The 20,440-nt window shown below is 39.7% G+C and overlaps 1 protein-coding gene across 7 annotated transcripts in view; it reads right to left on the minus strand.

Moving 5' to 3' along the window:
• The window catches only part of LOC126481541 (protein NDRG3), a 529,080-nt gene that overhangs the window by 14,435 nt on the left and 494,205 nt on the right, over nucleotides 1–20,440 (minus strand). For 5 of the 7 annotated variants that reach the window (XM_050105365.1, XM_050105367.1, XM_050105366.1 and 2 more), the window contains one exon: nucleotides 17,427–17,468. The exons of 1 other annotated variant lie outside the window; for it this stretch is intronic. In XM_050105365.1, coding sequence (XP_049961322.1) covers nucleotides 17,427–17,468 — 42 coding nt within the window. Of the gene's footprint in view, nucleotides 1–17,363; nucleotides 17,469–20,440 lie in introns of all 7 variants that reach the window. One more of the 7 variants, XM_050105364.1, reaches the window with a different exon arrangement.

A 20,440-nucleotide genomic window follows, 5' to 3' on the forward strand; every position in this document is an offset into this window, starting at 1 on the left:
GATGCAGGTGTAGATGTCATTTCCTCCTCTCACTTTTGTCTGCCTAAATAACCATTCTTAAATTATCGGTATCACCAAAGAGGGTGGTGGTGGTGGTGGTGGTGGTGGTGGTGAGGTGGGGGGAGGTTTGGGGGCAGAGAGAGAGAGAGAGAGAGAGAGAGAGAGAGAGAGAGAGAGGGGGGGGGGGGGTGTTGGGGGTGGGAGAGAGAGTACTTAATACAAGAAAATGAGTGCTACTGTAAACTGAAAGTGAGTGCGATTTTCTGATTTTTTTCCTTTTTTTTTGTGCCACTTATTAGTAATATTTATTTGCTGTTCTCTCCTAACTGGAACTGTAGAGCCTTGCAGTTGATTTTCTTAACTCTACTATATTCCTTGCTATCCCAGTGCTGCTTCTTTTGATCGAAACATACTTTTCAGGTTTCCTTTTTACCACAGAGAAACTATATGCTTCAGTATGATAAGTGCAGGTGTATCGGAGATATATACATTCATTCATTTTTTTCAATGTTATTTTGTCACTTAAAGTGACACATTCTGAATCACATCCTTCATGTAACATTTGTTTATATTTAATGTTGTTCCAGTACTGTCATAGGTTATTTTCAATTTTACATGACTTCTAGATATTGTTCTTAATACATTACTGGCCATTAAAAGTGCTACATCACGAAGATGACATGCTACAGGTGAAAAATTTAAACCAACAGGAAGAAGATGCTGTGATATGCAAATGATTAGCTTTTCAGAGCATCCACACAAGGTTGGCACTGGTGGCGACACCTACAACGTGCTGACATGAGGAAAGTTTCCAACCGATTTCCCATACACAAACAGCAGTTGACCAGCATTGCCTGGTGAAACGTTGTTGTGATGCCCCATGTAAGGAGGAGAAATGCGTACCATCACGTCTCCGACTTTGATAAAGGGCGGATTGTAGCCTATCACAATTGCAGTTTATCGTATCACGACATTGCTCCTCGCGTTGGTCGAGATCCAATGACTGTTAGCAGAATATGGAATCTGTGGGTTCAGGAGGGTAATATGGAATGCTGTGCTGGCTCCCAATGGCCTCGTATCACTAGTAGTCTTGATGACAGGCATCTTATCTGCATGGCTGTAATGGATCGTGCAGCCACGTCTCGATCCCTGAGTTTACAGATGGGGACATTTGCAAGACAACAACCATCTGCACAAACAGTTCAACAACATTTGCAACAGCATGGCGTATCAGCTCGGAGACCATGGCTGCGGTCACCCTTGACACTGCATCACAGACAGGAGCGCCTGCGATGGTGTACTCAACGACAAACCTGGGTGCACGAATGGCAAAATGTCATTTTTTCAGATGAATCCAGGTTCTGTTTACAGCATCATGATGGTCGCATCTGTGCTTGGTGACATCACGGTGAACGCACATTGGAAGCATGTATTCATCATCGCCATATTGGCGTATCTCCCGGCATGATGGTACCGGGTGCCATTGGTTACACATCTATTGACGGCACTTTGAACAGTGGACGTTACATTTCAGATGTGTTACAACCCGTGGCTCTACCTTTCATTCGATCCCTGCGAAACCCTACATTTCAGCAGGATAATGCACGACCGCATGTTGCAGGTCCTGTACAGGCCTTTCTAGATACAGAAAATGTTCAACTGGTGCCCTGGCCAGCACATTCTCCACATCTCTCACCAATTGAAAACGCCTGGTCAATGGTGGCCGAGCAACTGGCTCATTACAATACGCCAGTCACTACTCTTGATGAACTGTGGTATCGTGTTGAAGGTGCATTGGCAGCTGTACCTGTACATGCCATCCAAGCTCTGTTTGACTCAATGCCCAAGCGTATCAAGGCCGTTATTATGGCCAGAGGTGGTTGTTCTGGGTACTGATTTCTCAAGATCTATGCACCCAAATTGCATGGAAATGTAGTCACATGTCAGTTCTAGTATAATATATTTGTCCAATGAATACCCGTTTATCATCTGCATTTCTTCTAGATGTAGCAATTTTAATGGCCAGTAGTGTATATTCCACATCAGGGTTAGAAACTTGTGGCTTATGTTGCTGGATCATGTAGAAAACATGTCGTTATAAACAGATAATGTATTGGAGCTCTGCTTCTTTTTTTATTATTATTTCTCATTCTTTTTATCTTGATTCCAAATGTCTTATTTCCTCATCTCATTTCGGAATTTAATTGTCATTCCTCTCTTCAAATAAAATTTATTTATTAGATCATTCTCTATTTCCACTTAATTCTGTTGGGAATATTTTTCATTTCCATACAATGTTTGTATCAAAATTCATTCTTGGTAGGCAATATGAAACAAAGACTCTGTTCTTGCTAAGTGATCACATAATGGTAACTGTCTTTAATAATTTGATGGGTTGATGTAAGAAAGTGTATAACATATGGCAATGGAGATGAACTGAAATAACAACAGGATCATAGGAATAGATTATTAGGACCTAACTGATCATATTCTGACAGATATTTCCATTTCTTTGCCAGTGAGACATGTCACCCATTTCATTTTCTGTCTATTTCATTTCCAAGCATGAAGCTTTTCTAAACTTAAAAGCTGTAGGCTAAGTCTGAATGTCTTGTTTCCCGATTCAATCCACATTCAGTGGTGTCTGTTTTCAATACTGATTTTACTTACACACATATCATTTGGAAGAAAATAACATGTAGTACTGCCAATAGACACAAGAGAAAGAACATGAAATTTTCACGTCACTCAGACCCCATGAGGCACCCACTTGTTTGGAGACCAAGGGGAGACAAAGATGAAGGGGGACGTGACAGAGAGAGGAAGAGGTCAAGGACACAACTCTATAGCCAACATCTGTGAAAAGAGTTCAGAATGTCCCACCTTTGAGGGCAATCCAGCTTGGTTCTTTCCTCAAAGAAATGCATGAGCAGCGATTTTTTTGTCATTTCTTTGACTGGGACAAATGTGAAACAACCAATTCATGGCTAGGATGATGCTAACATCCACTGTCCCATTAACGGTATCATAAATGTATAGTTAACTCTCATGATCCACTTTCATCTCTACTTAAGTTGCATGGAATAAGTTTTATTCTTTTCGTTTCTTGTGTACCAAACAGTGGATTATGTGCTTTACCAAGTTTATGGTCATGGAATGCTATGGCTTCTTTCTTGAGACTGTTTATTAATTCTTTTGTGATGCAATACTAATGTTATTACAAGCCCCTTGTTCATGCCAGCAAAGTCCAAGGGATGTTGACGGGTCACTTTGTCATCCTCTAATTTGCAGCATCATGCTGATATGGTATGGAATGCCATGGGGTCAACAAACCACTTTCCCACCCATACTGCCAATTTTGCAGACTGCAGAACTGCTACGTCTCATTCAAATAGCTTCTCAATTGACATTATAAGGCTGAATGCATTAAATACCAACTCTGCCACCAAGGAAAAATTCTTCATAGTACCAGGAATCGAACCCGGGTCCCTTGGCATTTACAATAATATTGGATGTGACATCAGCACAGGTGCATGGCCCTGTGTGTGTGTGTGTGTGTGTGTGTGTGTGTGTGTGTGTGTGTGTGAGTGTTATTGTTGTTGTTGCTGTTGTTGCTGCTGCTGCTGTTGGGGTTCAGTCCAAAGACTGGTTTGATGCAGCTCTCAATGCTACTATATCCTGTGCAAGCTTCATCATCTCTGAATAACTACTGCAACCTACATACTTCTGAATCTGGTTGCTGTATTCATCTCTCGGTCTCTCTCTATGATTTTTACCCCCTCCTTCCCCCCCCCCCCCCCCCCCCTCCCCCTACTTCCCACCAATACTAAATTGCTGGTCCCTTGATGTCTCAGAATGTGTCCTATCAACTGAGCTCTTCTTTTGTTGACGTTGCACAGTAAATTTCTTGTTTCCCTAATTTTATTCAGTACCTCCTCATTAGTTATGTGGTCTATCCATTTAATCTTCAACATTCTCCTGTAGCACCGCATTTCAAAGGCTTTTTTTTTGTCTAAACTGTTCACCATCCATGTTTCACTTCCACGCATGGCTACACTCCAAACAAATACTTTCAGAAAAGACTTCCTAACAGTTAAATATATATTTGATGTTAACAAATTTCGCTTCTTCAGAAATGCTTTTCTTACCACTGCCGGTCTGCATTCTTTATCCTCTGTACTTCAGCCATCATTAGTTATTTTGCTGCCCAAATAGCAATACTCATCTACCACTTTAAGTGTCTCATTTCCTAATCTAATTCCTAATTCTAATCTAATCACACAATTTAAACTGACTACATTCCATTATCATTGTTTTGCTTTTCTTGATGTTCAACTTATCTCCTCCTTTCAGGAAAATGTCCGTTTCATTTAACTGCTCTTCCAAGTCCTTTGCTGTCAATGACAGAATTACAGAGTCATCAGCAAACCTTGAGGTTTTTATTTCTTCTCTCTTAACTTCTACTCCTACTCAAAAAAATTTCTTTAGTTTCCTTTACTGCTTGTTCAATGTACACATTGAATAACATCAAGGATAGGCTAAAACCCTGTCTCACTCCCTACTCAACCACTACTTCTCTTTCATGCACCTGGAGTCTTACAACTGTTCTCTGGTGTCTGTACAACTTGTAAATAGCCTTTCACTCCCTGTATTTTACCTCTGTTACCTTCAGAATTTCAAAGAGGGTATTCCAGTCAACATTGCCAAAAGCTTCCTCCAAGTCTACAAATGCTATAAACATAGGTTTGCCTTTCCTTAATCTATCTTCTAAGATAAGTCGTATGGTCAGTATTGCCTTGCATGTTCCTACATTCCTCCAGAATCTAAACTGATCTTCGCCAAGATTGGCTTCTACCAGTTTTTCCATTCTTCTGTAAGGAACTCATGTTAGTATTTTGTAAGCATGACTTATTAAATTGCTAGTTTGGTAATTTTCACACCTGTCAGCAACTGCTTTCTTTGGAATTGGAATTATTAAATTCTTTTTTAAGTCAGAGGGTATTTTGCCTATCTCATACATCTTGTACACCAGACCAGATGGAAGAGTTTTGTGATGGCTGTCTCTCCAAAGGCTATTAGTAGTTCTGATGAAATATTGTCTACTCCTGGGGCCTTGTTTTGACTTATATCTTTCAGAGCTCTATCAAATTTTTCTCACAGTACCATATCTCCCTTCTCATCTCTCTCTACATCCACTTCCCTTTATATAATATTGCCTTGAAGTTTATCTCCTTGTATAGACTCTACATGTACTCCTTCCATCTTCCCCTTCTTTGCTCAAGACTGGTTTTCCACCTGAGCCTTTGATATTCTTACAGCTACTTCTCTTTTCTCCAAAGGACTCTTTAATTCTCCTATAGGTGGTAACTATACTTCCCTTCATGATATGTGTTTCTACATCCTTACATTTATCCTCTTGCTGTTCCTGCTTAGCCATTTTGCACTTTACGTCAATCTCAGTTTTTAAACATTTGTATTTCCTTTTGCCTGCTTCACTTGGCTGAATTTTTTATATTTTCTCCTTTCATCACTTAAATTCAGTATCTCTTGTGTTATCCAAGGTTTTCTACTACACCATATCTTTTAACCTATTTGATGTTCTGCTGCCTTCTCTATTTCATTTCTTAAAACTGCCCTTTGTCTTCTACTGTATTTCTTTCCCTGCTCCAGTTAACTATTGCCCTACACTCCCGCTGAAACTCTCAGCAACCTCTGGTTCTTTCAAATTATGCAGATCTTATCTCCTTAATTTCATACCTTTTTCCAGTTTTTTTTCAGTTTTAATCTACAGTTCACAACCAATAAATTGTGGTAAGAGTCCACATTTGCCCCTAGAAATGTCTTACAATTTAAAATCTGGATCCTAAATCTCTGTCTTACCATTATTCAATCAATCTGAAAACTTCCAGTGTCTCTAACCTCTCCCTCACACACAAATTTCTTTTATAAATCTCAAGCCAAGTGTTAGTGATGATTCAATTATGCTCTGCGCAAAATTCTACCAGGCAGTTTCCTCTTGCATTCCTTTCCCCTAGGCCATATTCATCTGCTATTTTTCCTTCCCCTCCTTTTCCTACTACTGGATTCCATTCCCCATCACAATTAAATTCCTTTCATCTCCTTTAACTATTTCAATAATTTCTTTTATCTCAACATACATTTCTTCAACCTCTTCATCATCTGCAGAGCTGGTTGGCATATAAACTTGTACTATTGTGGTAGGCATGGGCTTCATATATATCTTAGCTATGATAATGCATTCACTACACTGTTCATATTAGCTTAACCACATTCCTGTTTCCTTATTCATTATTAAATCCACTCCTGCATTACTCCTATTTGATTTTGTACTGATAACATGTACTCACCTGACCAGAAGTCCTGTTCCTCCTGCAGCTACCAAAATTTCACTAATCCCTGCTATGTCTAACTTCAACCTATATGTACCTCTTTTTAAATTTCCTAACCCACCTATCTGATTAAGGGTTCTAACATTCCACACTCCAATCTGTAGATTGCTAGTTTTTGTTTCTCCTGATCACTATATCCTCCATAGTAGTCCCCACCTGGAGATCCAAATGGGGGGCTATTTTACCCCCTGGAACATTTTATCCAAGATGGTGCCATCATCATTTAACTACACAGTAGAGCGGCATGCTCTTGGAAAATTTTTTGCTATAGTTTCCTCTTGCTTTCAGCCATTCATAGCACCAGCACAGCTTGGCTGTTTTAGTTGATGCTACAAGGCCAGTACAGTCAATCGTCCCCATAGTCAGTCTTTCTTATGGCCTTAAGATATGGTGTCTTGTTTATTACACAGAAATTCAAATATATGCAATCTATTGTTCATACTGTTTGCTTACCTTCGGTCATGACACAGTGCAAAGATATTGTGCAGGAATTACTGAAATAACATGTGGACACGTTGAATGGAGCTACAAGAGAAAATGCTGCAAATTGTCCTCAACATACAGTCAACTGCAGTCTCCATATAATGGTACCAATACAGAGCTTTATCCTCAAGATGGTTTACAGAGACATTGATGACAGGTGAGAACAGAACATCAATGTCTGGGGAATATATTTCAGGAAAGGAAGAAATGTTTTTCCAATACTAACAAAGAGATAGAGGGGCTGGCCAGTACTTACCCCAGCTCAGTGCAGCCGATAGATACACACAAAACAGAACCAAAAATTTACGTTCCTAGCTTTCGGAACAAATGTTCCTTCATCAGGGAGGAGAGAGGGGAAAGAAAGGGAAGAAGAGAAAGTAGATTCAGTTACTCACAACCCAGGTTATGTAGCAACAGGGAAAGGAAAACAGGGAGGGTAGCAAGGATGGAGGCATGGTTGTCAGAGGGAAGCCATAAAGATAAACACAACTATGTAGGATGAAAAGATGCATGAATGGCTAAAGAGGAAAGGGAAAGAGGAGAAGACTGAAGAGTAAATGGGAGTGAGGTGGTTTAATGTAGGTTCAGTCCAGGGGGATGGCGGGATGAAAGGATGTGTTGGAGTGCAAGTTCCCATCTCCGCAGTTCAGAGGGACTGGTGTTGGGTGGGAGAAGCCAAATGGCACATACAGTGTAGCAGGTTCCTAGGTCCCTAGAATTATGCTGGAGGGCATGCTCTGCTACTGGGTATTGGACATCTCCTAGGCGGACAGTTTGTCTGTGTCCGTTCATGCGCTCAGCCAGTTTAGTTGTTGTCATGCCGATGTAAAAGGCTGTGCAGTGCAGGCATGTCAGTTGATAAATGACATGTGTAGTTTCATATGTGGCCCTGCCTTGAATTGTGTATGTTTTACCAGTAGTGGGGCTGGAGTAGGTGGTTGTGGGGGGATGCATGGGGCATGTTTTGCAGCGGGGTCGGTTACAGGGGTAGGAACCGCTGGGTAGAGAAGGTAGTCTGGGAATATTGTAGGGTTTAACAAGGATGTTACGGAGGTTAGGGGGGCGACGAAAGGCAACTCTGGGTGGTGTGGGGAGAATTTTGTCAAGGGATGATCTCATTTCAGGGGTTGACTTGAGAAAGTCATATCCCTGGCGGAGTAATTTGTTGATGTTTTCGAGGCCAGGATAATATTGGGTGACAAGGGGGATGCTTCTGTGTGGTCTGGGGATAGGAACGTTGTTGTTGGACGGGGAGGAATGTATTGCTCGGGAGATCTGTTTGTGGATGAGGTCTGCAGGATAGTTGTGGGATAGAAAAGCACTGGTTAGGTTATTGGTGTAATTGTTGAGGGATTCGTCACTGGAGCAGATACGTTTGCCACGAATACCTAGGCTGTAGGGAAGGGAGTGTTTGATGTGGAATGGATGGCAGCTATCAAAGTGAAGGTACTGTTGTTTGTTTGTGGGTTTGATATGGACAGAGGTGTGGATGTGAGCTTCAACAAGATGAAGGTCAACATCCAGGAAGGTGGCTTGGGTTTTGGAGAAGGACCAGGTGAAATTCAGATTCGAAAAGGAGTTGAGGTTATGGAGGAAATTAAGGAGTGTTTCTTCACCGTGAGTCCAGACCACAAAGATGTCATCTATAAACCTATACCAGGCCAGGGGAAGAAGCTGTTGGGTTTTCAGGAAAGCCTCCTCCATGCGGCCCATGAAGAGGTTGGCATAGGACGGAGCCATCCTGGTTCCCATGGCCTTTCCCCTGATTTGTTTGTAGGTCTGGCCTTCAAAAGTGAAGTAATTATGGGTGAGGATGAAGTTGGTAAGTGTGATCATGTGTGTCATCTTCCCGGCGGATAAAGGCTCCACAACTGTCGTACTTGACCGTGTGGAGTATGTGGCAGAAGGACTGCGTCAACTCTCCGACACCTCAACCTACAAAGCTGTTACCCAGGATCCCATTCCCTTCATCCAGACTGAGCTGCAGAAAATCCTAAAAATCCAAGGTCCCTCACAAGGCCCCACAACGGCTTCCATAGACTTACTCACTCCACCTGAGCCACGTACCCCTACCTTCTACCTATTACCCAAAATCCACAAAGAGAACCATTCTGGCCGTCCCATTGTGGCAGGCTTCAAAGCCCCAACAGAACGTATCTCAGCTCTGGTAGACCAACACCTCCAACCTATCACCCGCAGACTCCCATCCTACATCAAAGACACAAACCACTTCCTAGAACGCCTCAAATCCATTCCCACTCCTCTCCCACCCGAAACCTTTCTTGTCACCATAGATGCTACATCCCTTTACACAAACATCCCACATACCCATGGTCTCTCTGCCCTTGAGCACTACCTCTCCCAATGCCCACCCGAAGATCTTCCAAAAACCTTGTTCCTTATCACACTTACCAACTTCATCCTCACCCATAATTACTTCACTTTTGAAGGCCAGACCTACAAACAAATCAGGGGAACGGCCATGGGAACCAGGATGGCTCCGCCCTATGCCAACCTCTTCATGGGCCGCATGGAGGAGGCTTTCCTGAAGACCCAACAGCTGCTTCCCCTGGCCTTGTATAGGTTTATTGATGACATCTTTGTGGTCTGGACTCATGGTGAAGAAACACTCCTTAATTTCCTCCATAACCTCAACTCCTTTTCGAATCTGAATTTCACCTGGTCCTTCTCCAAAACCCAAGCCACCTTCCTGGATGTTGGCCTTCATCTTGTTGAAGCTCACATCCACACCTCTGTCCATATCAAACCCACAAACAAACAACAGTACCTTCACTTTGATAGCTGCCATCCATTCCACATCAAACGCTCCCTTTCCTACAGCCTAGGTATTCGTGGCAAACGTATCTGCTCCAGTGACGAATCCCTCAACAATTACACCAATAACCTAACCAGTGCTTTCCTATCCCGCAACTATCCTGCAGACCTCGTCCACAAACAGATCTCCCGAGCAATACATTCCTCCCCGTCCAACAACAATGTTCCTATCCCCAGACCACACAGAAGCATCCCCCTTGTCCCCCAATATTATCCTGGCCTCGAAAACATCAACAAATTACTCCGCCAGGGATATGACTTTCTCAAGTCAACCCCTGAAATGAGATCATCCTTGACAAAATTCTCCCCACATCACCTAGAGTTGCCTTTCGTCGCCCCCCTAACCTCCGTAACATCCTTGTTAAACCCTACAATATTCCCAGACTACCTTCTCTACCCAGCGGTTCCTACCCCTGTAACCGACCCCGCTGCAAAACCTGCCCCATGCATCCCCCCACAACCACCTACTCCAGCCCCGCTACTGGTAAAACATACACAATTCAAGGCAGGGCCACATGTGAAACTACACATGTCATTTATCAACTGACATGCCTGCACTGCACAGCCTTTTACATCGGTATGACAACAACTAAACTGGCTGAGCGCATGAACAGATACAGACGAACTGTCTGCCTAGGAGATGTCCAATACCCAGTAGCAGAGCATGCCCTCCAGCATAATTCTAGGGACCTAGGAACCTGCTACACTGTATGTGCCATTTGGCTTCTCCCACCCAACACCAGTCCCTCTGAACTGCGGAGATGGGAACTTGCACTCCAACACAACCTTTCATCCTGCCATCCCCCTGGACTGAACCTACGTTAAACCACCTCACTCCCATTTACTCTTCAGTCTTCTCCTCTTTCCCTTTCCTCTTTAGCCATTCACACATCTTTTCATCCTACATAGTTGTGTTTCTCTTTATACTATATACCTCTTTACTTCTGTATGCATCCTCTTTGGTTTGAAGCTACCACAGTACTTACAGTAGAATATCTTTGGTTTCCCTCTGACAACCATGCTTCCATCCTTGCTACCCTCCCTGTTTTCCTTTCCCTGTTGCTACATAACCTGGGTTGTGAGTAACTGAATCTACTTTCCCTTCTTCCCTTTCTTTCCCCTCTCTCCTCCCTGATGAAGGAATATTTGTTCGGAAAGCTAGGAACGTAAATTTTTGGTTCCGTTTTGTGTGTATCTATCAGCTGTACTGAGCTGAGGTAAGTACTGGCCAGCCCCTCTATCTCTTTGTTAGTATTTGTTTCACATCTTTGTATGAGATTTTCCATTAATCATTTAGAAATGTTTTTCCTTTAGTTTTTAGCACGCATGTGACCATGACTTTATTTGTAGCTGAAATTTTATATTGACATGGAACAACTGACTCAGCTTCAATGTCAGAGCAATCTGAAGATTTGTGCCAGCTACAATCCACTTTACAAGTATCTAATACCTGTGGCATTCATTATCTGCACAATGATTTTAATTGCATACGAGATATCAGTCTGTAGCAAGCTAAAATTAGCCAAAATTTGAAAACTATCTTCTAGCATTTGTTTCATTTTCTTACTTTTTCTCAGATGCTACTTGATTCAAATTTTGAACCTTACTGAAATATAATGAGCCAAAACCAAGCAAAGAATTTCCATTTAAGTCTGAGTCTACTATAAGAATGAAAGCTGGTTGTAGTTCTGTAGACCCCAATACAAAAAGCACTGCAGAAGGTTTCTTATACATGAAGTAGACAACAACAGTTCTTTCTTTAATTTTTGTAATGGACTAAGTAAATTTTTCTTCTAGTTTATAATTAATCCAATTTTATTCCTACACATGAATCTCAAAAGGAAAGAAGTATATTAAAAATAGAGAGAAATGAAAAAGTTGCCTGCAACAAGTAATTTTTTGAAGTACCAAAAATCAATTATGAGGCAGAAAAATAGATAAAGAGAAGAGAGAGTTACTGAAGAAGAAACGTTTATTCTGAAATGTACTGTCTCTACTCTAAATGGATGATACAGTGTTAAATATTATACAACTATTATTTCTAGATTATTTAGATATTCACACAACAAAGCAAGCCATCAGCCATTACTTTTTGAATTCAATTTAATTTGGTAGATTTTTGAGGTTGCTACAAATACACAAGGGTGAAAAATTCATGGGATAGTGATATGCACAGGTGATGGTAGTGTCAGATATGCAAGGTGCAACAGTGCCGCACATTGGTGGAGCTGTTATTTGTACTCAGATAATCCTGTGAAAAGGTTTCTGGTGTGATTATGGCCACAGGACAGGAATTAGCAGACTGAACACAGGATGGTAGTTGGAGCTAGACATATGGACCTTCCATTCCAGAAATCATTAGGGAATTGAGTATTCCCAAATCCACAGCATCAAGTGTGTGTCGAGAATGCTTCATTTCAGGCATTAGCTGTCACCATGGACAACACAGTGCCCAACGGCCTTCACCTAATGACCGAGAGGAGCAGTGTTTGCATAAAGTTGTCAGGACTAACAGACAAGCAAAACTGTGTGGAATAACTGCAAGCAATCAATGTGGAACATATGACAAAGTGTCTTTTAAGACAGTGCAGCAAAATCTGGTGTTAATGGGCTGTGGTAGCAGACGACTGACACGAATGGCTTTTCTAACAGCATGACATCATCCGCAGCAGCTCTCCTGGGCTTGTGACTCTATCAGTTGGACCTTAGGTGACAGGAAAACTGTGGCCTGGTCAGATGAGCCCCAATTTCAGTTTGTAAGAGTGGGTGGTAGAGTTCAAGTGTGGCATTGATCCCATCAAACCATGAACTCTAATTGTCAACAAGGCACTGTACAAGCTGGTGGTGGCGCCATAATGGTGGCAAGCTTTGTTTACATGGAGTGGTCCAACTGAAACAATCACTGCCTGAAAATATTTATGTTCAGCTACTTGGAGACTATTTCCAGCCACTTGTGGACTTCATGTTGCCAAACAACAATGGAATTTTTATGGATGCTAGTCTGCCACATCACTGGGCCACAATTGTTTGCAGTTGGTTTGAAGAACATTCTGGACAATTCAAGCAAATGGTTTGCCCACTCAGATCACCCAACTTGAATCCCATCGAATATTTATGGGAAATAATCGAGAGGTCAGTTTGTGCACAATATCCTGTACTGCCATCACTTTCACAATTATGGATCGCTATAGAGGCAGCATGGCTCAATATTTCTGCAGAGACTTCCAATGACTTGTTGAGTCCTTGCCACGTTGAGTTGCTGCACTATGCTGGAAAAATGAAGTCCGACACGATCTTATGAGGTATCCCATGACTTCTGTCACTTCATTGTAATGTCCTACATAAACATTTGTGAATAAGAGATTCAATGTTTGCAGACTACTGGGCATTGAATCAGTGAACCATCAAATTCCTAAACTTCTGATGTAAACATCCCTTTCATGATCTATGTGAAGCAAAACTGACTTCACTGGCATCTAAAATTCCATCCGTCAGTCATTAAAGTCAAACTATTCAGTTCCCCCCTTATGTAAACATATTTTTTCTCTTCATAAAAGATATGATACAGAAATTTTATGTAAAGCAACTGAAGAGAAAAAGTCTTAAACTGATCATCATAATTAATAGCTTATATGGCATAGTAAAATGAAAACCGAACACTCGCACAATGGGACCATGGATTAGTCCCATTCAAAAGTAATCACCACACAAATTAATATATTTATACCACTGGGAGACGAGATGATCAATTCTTGTTTTGTAGAATGTGGTCAGTTGCTGATGGGTCCACAAGCCCACCCCCTTTGCACTTCCTTGTCTGTCTGAAACTGATGTCCATGAAGGTCTTTCTTGAGGTCACTAAAGATGTGAAAATCATACAGTAAATGATCAGTGTTGTACAGAGGATGTTGCAGTGCTTCCCTATCAAATCACTGAAGCATAACCTTCCATCTGATTTGCAGTGTGGGGGTGGAAGTTATCATGCAACAGGATGATTCTGTCCAACAGCACTCTGACAGCCCGAGGGCAAGCGACAAACGCAACCCACATCTCCCAAGCCAAAGAAATCCAAAGCTATTCACATCAGTTCCAGTAAGTTCATGACAACCTCCTTTTTTAATTGCAGATGCCCTCTGCTCATCAAGATCCTTGAGCAAGGAACCAGAATCAATGCACAGTGTTATGAAGAAACATTGCTGAAACTGAGATGTCCCATAAAGTCAAATCACCTAGGAATGTATTGGATGAAACCATCCTTGCACACGATAATGCCTGCCCTCAACACTGGCAATTGGAAGAAGGCTATGCTTCAGCGATTTGATTGGGAAACTCTGCAGCATCCTCCATGCAGCTTGGATCTTTCGCCATGTGATTTTGTCACCTCTGGTGACCTGAAGAAAGACATGCGTGGATGTCAGTTTGAGACAGATGAGGAGGTGCAAGAGTGGGTGGTGTTGTAGGTCCATTAGCAGCTGACCGCATTCTATGAAACAGGAATTGATTGTCTCATCTCCAAATCAGATAAACGTCTTAAGCATATGGTGATTATATCTTAAATGGAACCATTCCATGATCCTGTTGTGGCTAGTGTTCAATTTTCATTTGACTGCCCCTCATAAAAAACTTGAAAAATCAGTTGTCTGTATATTCACAGAAACTGTAAAATGACTAGCTGGTACTTATCTTCATAAAACAAAATTCATAGTACTGCTGACAAAATGATAAAAGCACTTACTGTAGAAAACAGTAAATCTAGCTTTTGGAATGTCTGGTGTATATTCATTCCTCAGAAAAAGGCATTGTTTATGGAAGGTTGGAGAGGTGTGAGAAGGGGGCAGATGGGAGGGGGGGGGGGGGGGGGGGGACACAAATGCTGCCCCTCTCAACCTAGTGTCTGAGTAACCTGCCCCTAGATTGAAAGGGACAACATCTGTGCTGCTCTCAAACTGGGACTTGAGTGACCTCTTTTTTTGTCAAGATTCTCGAACTACTCTTTCTTTTCTCCCTGAAGAAGGAACATAGAAGTTACAAAAGTTGCCATTACTATCTCCTGCTTTAAATTTACCTATCAACAAAACTAGGCTTTTTGTCTCTTGAAAATAAGTACTGGCCAGCCATTCTGTCTCCATAATTTTAACAGTTTTCTCATCAACCAAAATTTCTGTTCGATGCAAGGAGTTGCAAAATGATGGGGTTATTGATATCATAATATTTGTACAATAATTATTAAAAAACATCTCAATTACTACAATTTCTCCCAAATAATAACTAAAAAACGCTCATGATTTGCCACTGAGATGATTTAGTGACTCCTCTGAAATTAATAGGTGAACATTGATTGATTGATAGATAGATAGATAGAGAGAGAGAGAGAGAGAGAGAGAGAGAGAGAGAGAATTTCACGTCTATTTTATGTATAACTACATATCTCAATAATTCTAAACATTTTGTACACACAAATATTACTTTCTAAAGAAAACACACATATACACAAAGAAGTTGCAAGCTTTTGTTAAGATAAGGAAACTTATTATTAATTACAACACGAATGAGCTATTTTGTAGCAGAAGTAAAATAATAAGCCAATACTACTACAAGGATGTGCTATTAAAAGGAAAGGGATTCTTTCAAATCCATTTAAAGCAATGAAACTGTGAACTATCACACTAAAGCATAAGAGTGACTATAGCATTCTACTTCATGAGCAGCTACATTAAAATTAAATGCAATAAAGTGAAAAAGAAAAGTATCACCCATCAACACACAGCTATAGTAAATTATAGCTACCCTTCAACCTTTGTGGCAGGAACACCAAGTGATTGTCAGTATTCTCTCTTTTATTTTCCATGCTGTACTTCAAATTATAGTAAACACAAAATATGAAAGATCAAGGAAGGTATGGCAAAAGTGAGTAAAAATGGATTGGTTTCCTACAGATAAATTTAAACACATGAAATCAACAAAAAATATCAACAGTATGTGAACTGTTGCTGGAACTTTCATTATTGCTTACAGTGTCAATGATTTTGATAACCAGTTTGTTACTATGCAGCTCACTACTGGTCACTGTCACTCATATCCTTCAAATGTGCTTATAATTAATATCATCATTCAGGTATATTGAGAAGAACAACAGAATTTGGATCTACTAACTACTGCCTCAAACTCTTAATTGAGACCCATAAGAAACAAAAAACATACATTACATCTCAGTTAACTTAATTCTCTTTCAAAAGCTGTAATCCAATGCCTGTGATGAAGGTCATTGGTTTGATAATGCCATTTGAAACTCTGTTTGTGTAATGACTCATTGTTTAAGTGCCTCATTGTCTTTTTGTTGTGCTTGCTGCTTTGAAAGCAATGTTGCTGTGGAGGAGCAGGATTGCAACAGCAGAATGTTAAGTAACCCAAATTGCAGTGGTAAACTCAAATATTAGAACATTTACTTACACACTGTTGTTACAGATAATATCCATAGATCATGACTCCCAGACTTAATGGACCTCACCCATTCAAAACTGAAGTTCCACACTTATCTTAGCAATTTTGAGAAATCAGACAAACATGAAAAGCATTCTTTTTTCTTCTGCAAATTGTGTTATTACCTTTCATGAATGTAAAAATTATTTCTAGAAAACAGAAAACTACCAGCACAGTTAGGACATTATCGTATAAAGACATGGTTGTCATAGAACGTGCTTACAAGTACACCACATACATGGGCTCTTCAAGTTTGCTTATAATGTTGCATCCAAAGAAATCAAGGAAGTTCTCTAAAGAATGAATTTATATATTGATTGTTGCCATAAATGGAGGGCTTAAGAAGAACTGTAGAGCTCTGACTGTAGTTACCCAGGCTGGCAGGTGAAATATGTCAAAATAATGAGCTGCTGACAGTAAAGCTTATAAGAATGGTTTGTACCACTAGCTTCACCAAGTCAGCTCATAATAGTATAGTTTGGTGCAAATCAAAATGTTGGAAATTACAATGCTTCTCTTATACAGCACACAATGCAAGCAACATATAGTCTGGCCTGATCAAGTGAAAGTCTTTTATATCAGAGGAGCCTATTCCTCCCAATATTTTCAATCATTTGACATATCTATTCTGTGGCAATATTATTCTCCATACTCTTTCTATTAATATGTTGTTGACAGATATGTTTTCAGTAAGAACTCCCAAAAATATTATTTGTCGTATTTTCTGCTAACTCCTCTTATGTCATCATGTATTGGCATTCTTCCCATTTATTGTGTCTCTTGGTTTCACTATAGTTTCCCTACTCTTGATTACACTATATTCTTTCTTTTTTTTTTTTCATTACAACATTTTAATGAACTTATAATTGGAAATCTTAATGAACTTATATTTGGAAATTTTGAATAACTTGTGGATTCATGCATATTCTCTGATTATGATTCATGTCCCAATTCCTGACAAAGGGCATCATGAATACAATTTTTTGCGACTGCACCAACAACCAAACAGTGTTCCTGCCATCTGGATTATTATTTGAATTACTTATGACAACATTTATCTGTGTTTATTACTGATCACTTCAATCAATTTTCACACCAATAAGTCTGGTCATGAGTATCATGCATGGTCAAACAATCAGTATAACAGTCACTTACGTTGTGTCCCCAAGTGGTATTATCTTGGCTTGGTCAGACACATCATTTGCTAATTACATTTACCTGCAGGCTGTGCTGAAGAAGTCTTCCGGGATAGTCTCACAGCTTAAACGAGAGAGGAAACAAAAAAAAAAGTGGTCAACACAAAATAATATGAGAAATCATAAATCTACATTATGCAACTATCAAAAGATGCAAGATCATTGTTAAGCAAATTTACAACTAAACTGAAACTAAAATGCAAAATAACGTCAAATGTTAGAAACTTAAACATTTTGTAGTTATTAGGCAGTAAAGCTTTGGATTACAGACTCAGCAGCTAAAAAAATGCTCAGTAGCAATATGAGTGATGAGCTGAAGCAAGCTTAACACATTTATAACTACCACCTAACATTGGAACAAAGTGGGTGTATACAGGGATAACAGACAAAGAAAGCAAACTAACAACAGGTTTGTATTTCATATTACTCACCATCTATTCACATTTATGTTCATGGAATGGAGTGAAAGAGTTCTGGTACTGTTGAAGAAAAAAAGCTGAGAGCCATTCCAGGGGAAAAAGGCACAATACACTACAGTTCAGCTCATAACATTCTGGTGTGTTGGCATTACTGGTGAAATATTTGAAAAATACAAACTTGACATACAAACAGAGAAAAAAGAAGCTTCTGAGCTTGATATGCTGGAAGAATGGGCAAATATCCCTTATGAAAGAAAGCTGTGTTGATATCTTCACTGAAACACACATAATTATGCATGTCACTGAATTTGAGCCACGGAGGAGAGATATCCAGTGAATTCATGCTATTAAATGTAGCTTTTTTGTTACTATTTAAGATAAAGAGTTTATGCAACTGTTTAGTTTTAGTAGGAGCTAAACACAAAAGCTGCCACACAGTGCATGTATTCAACTGCACTTTGAAGTTGTCACAATTCGAGACCCTTTTAACTCAACTCAATTCTTTTTATTTAAATCATACTATGTCAGTACCCTTGAAAGAAAGATAAGAAATTAATTTAAATGCTCCTAGATGTAACTGGTCAATTACACGGAGATACTGATTCATAACTACTATTTTTGACACATCAAAGGACTGTCACATACAGTCACTTACATTACTATTTGCAGCAGACTGGAAGTGAATGTCCATGTACATAGCATCTACATCTACATATACATATGTACTCCACAAGCCACTATATAGAGTGTGGCGGAGAGTACCCTGAATCACTACTAGCCATTCTGTTTCCTGTTCCATTCGCAAATGGAGCAGGGGAAAAACAACTGTCTATATATCTTCGTACAAGCCCTAATTTCTCTTATCCTATCTCCATGGTCCTTACATGAGATATAAAATGGCAACAGTGGAATCATTGTGCAATCAGCTTCAAATGCTGATTATCTAAATTTTCTCAACAGTATCCTCTGAAAGGAATGTCATTCTCCCTCCAGTATCTCCCACTTGATTTTATGAAGCATCACCTTAATGCTTGCTTGTTGATCGAATCTACTGATAATAAATCCAGCAGCCCACCCTTGAATTGCTTTGCTGTCTTTTTTTAATCTGACTTTTTGGGGTCGTAAACACCCAAATAGTATTCAATACTGGGTACTTTCAGTACTGCCATACAGAGTAACATTGTTCAGTAGCATCCCTAGAGCTAAAAGAATTTTAACTTTGAAAAAAATGCTCACAAAATTCTGTAAGTAATCACATAACCAAAGAAACTCTTCATAAAAACTTTAAAGCTTTGCAATAATGTGCTAATACATACTGTGTGCTACATAAGTATGCTGAAGGGTTCTCCATTTTTTATTGGTAATCCAGTTCTCTGATGCAATTTCATCATCACAGTCACTGACAAGGCATCTATTGTCCAAATTAAATGGAAGACCCTTCTTGCAAGGAACCATCCTAGCATTGGTATATGCAAAACTTAGAATAGTAGCTTGTAACTCATAAAATAGTCTCTTCATTAATGAACAAGGTATTTTACTGTTGCATTTCCAAACTTATCTATTGATAACTACAGGTACTTCAACATGTATCTTCAGCTATGATATGATGACATTGTGTTCTGCCCATTAGGCGGGCCTGTCACTGCAAGTTCAGTATTCTCTAATCCTTTCATATTCACGCCATCCTTTCCATAGTTGTATGTGATGCAGTTATACTGTGTTGTCAGTTATCTGGGATATTCTTTTTTCTTTGCTCCTCTTCCCAGTCACCATTCCTTCTACTAAATACTTCATTATGTGACTTCTTGTCATCTACTATCTAATCCAATCTCTTTTCCTCCTCATAATTGTTCCCAGTATTTGCTTTTCTGATTCACCCTGTGTAAAACTACCTTATCCTTTATTTTATCTGTCTGTTTCACACTCATTATTGTCCAAACTGACATCTCAAAAGCCTCTAAGCATTTCTCATATCTCCTTCAGAGTGTTCATGTTTTGGCATCATAGAGGGAAACACTCCACACAAAACATTTAATTAATTGTTTTCTTAACTGTTTATTTCATGGACCACAGACAGTACTTCTCCTCCTGTAAAACTTTTCTTTTGCAGTAGCTATCCATGTTTTTATATATCCTGCTTACATGTCATGTTACTCACTATTTATCATCACAGGTACCTGTACTTCTAGATTTGATCCAATGACTCATCACAAGTTTTCATTTTTATCTTCCTTGATTGCTTTGAAAAAAACAAAGGAAAAAAAACATTGTCTTGGCTGTTTTCATATTTATCTTCATTCCATATTTCTTATTGCTGAGGTCCATTCTTTTAACATATTGTTAACTGCCTTTCCATTTTCACTTAGTTATACCATGCCACAGCAAATCTGAAACATCTGATTATCCTCTCTGCAGCTGTCAGACACTCTTTTGTTGGAAGCGGTTTTTAACTAAATTATCGAAATATACAAGGTCTGTTCAAAATATTCTGGAACTTTTTCCATACATTTTTTCTGCACTTACCTTTTACTTATTGTGCATGGTCTCCTTCAAAGTACTCTCCTCCACAACTGATACACTGCTCCCAATGCTATTTACATTTCTGGAAGCAGTCTCG

This window comes from Schistocerca serialis, chromosome 5, assembly GCF_023864345.2.
Source record: "Schistocerca serialis cubense isolate TAMUIC-IGC-003099 chromosome 5, iqSchSeri2.2, whole genome shotgun sequence".
NCBI classification, from domain to species: Eukaryota; Metazoa; Arthropoda; class Insecta; order Orthoptera; family Acrididae; genus Schistocerca; species Schistocerca serialis.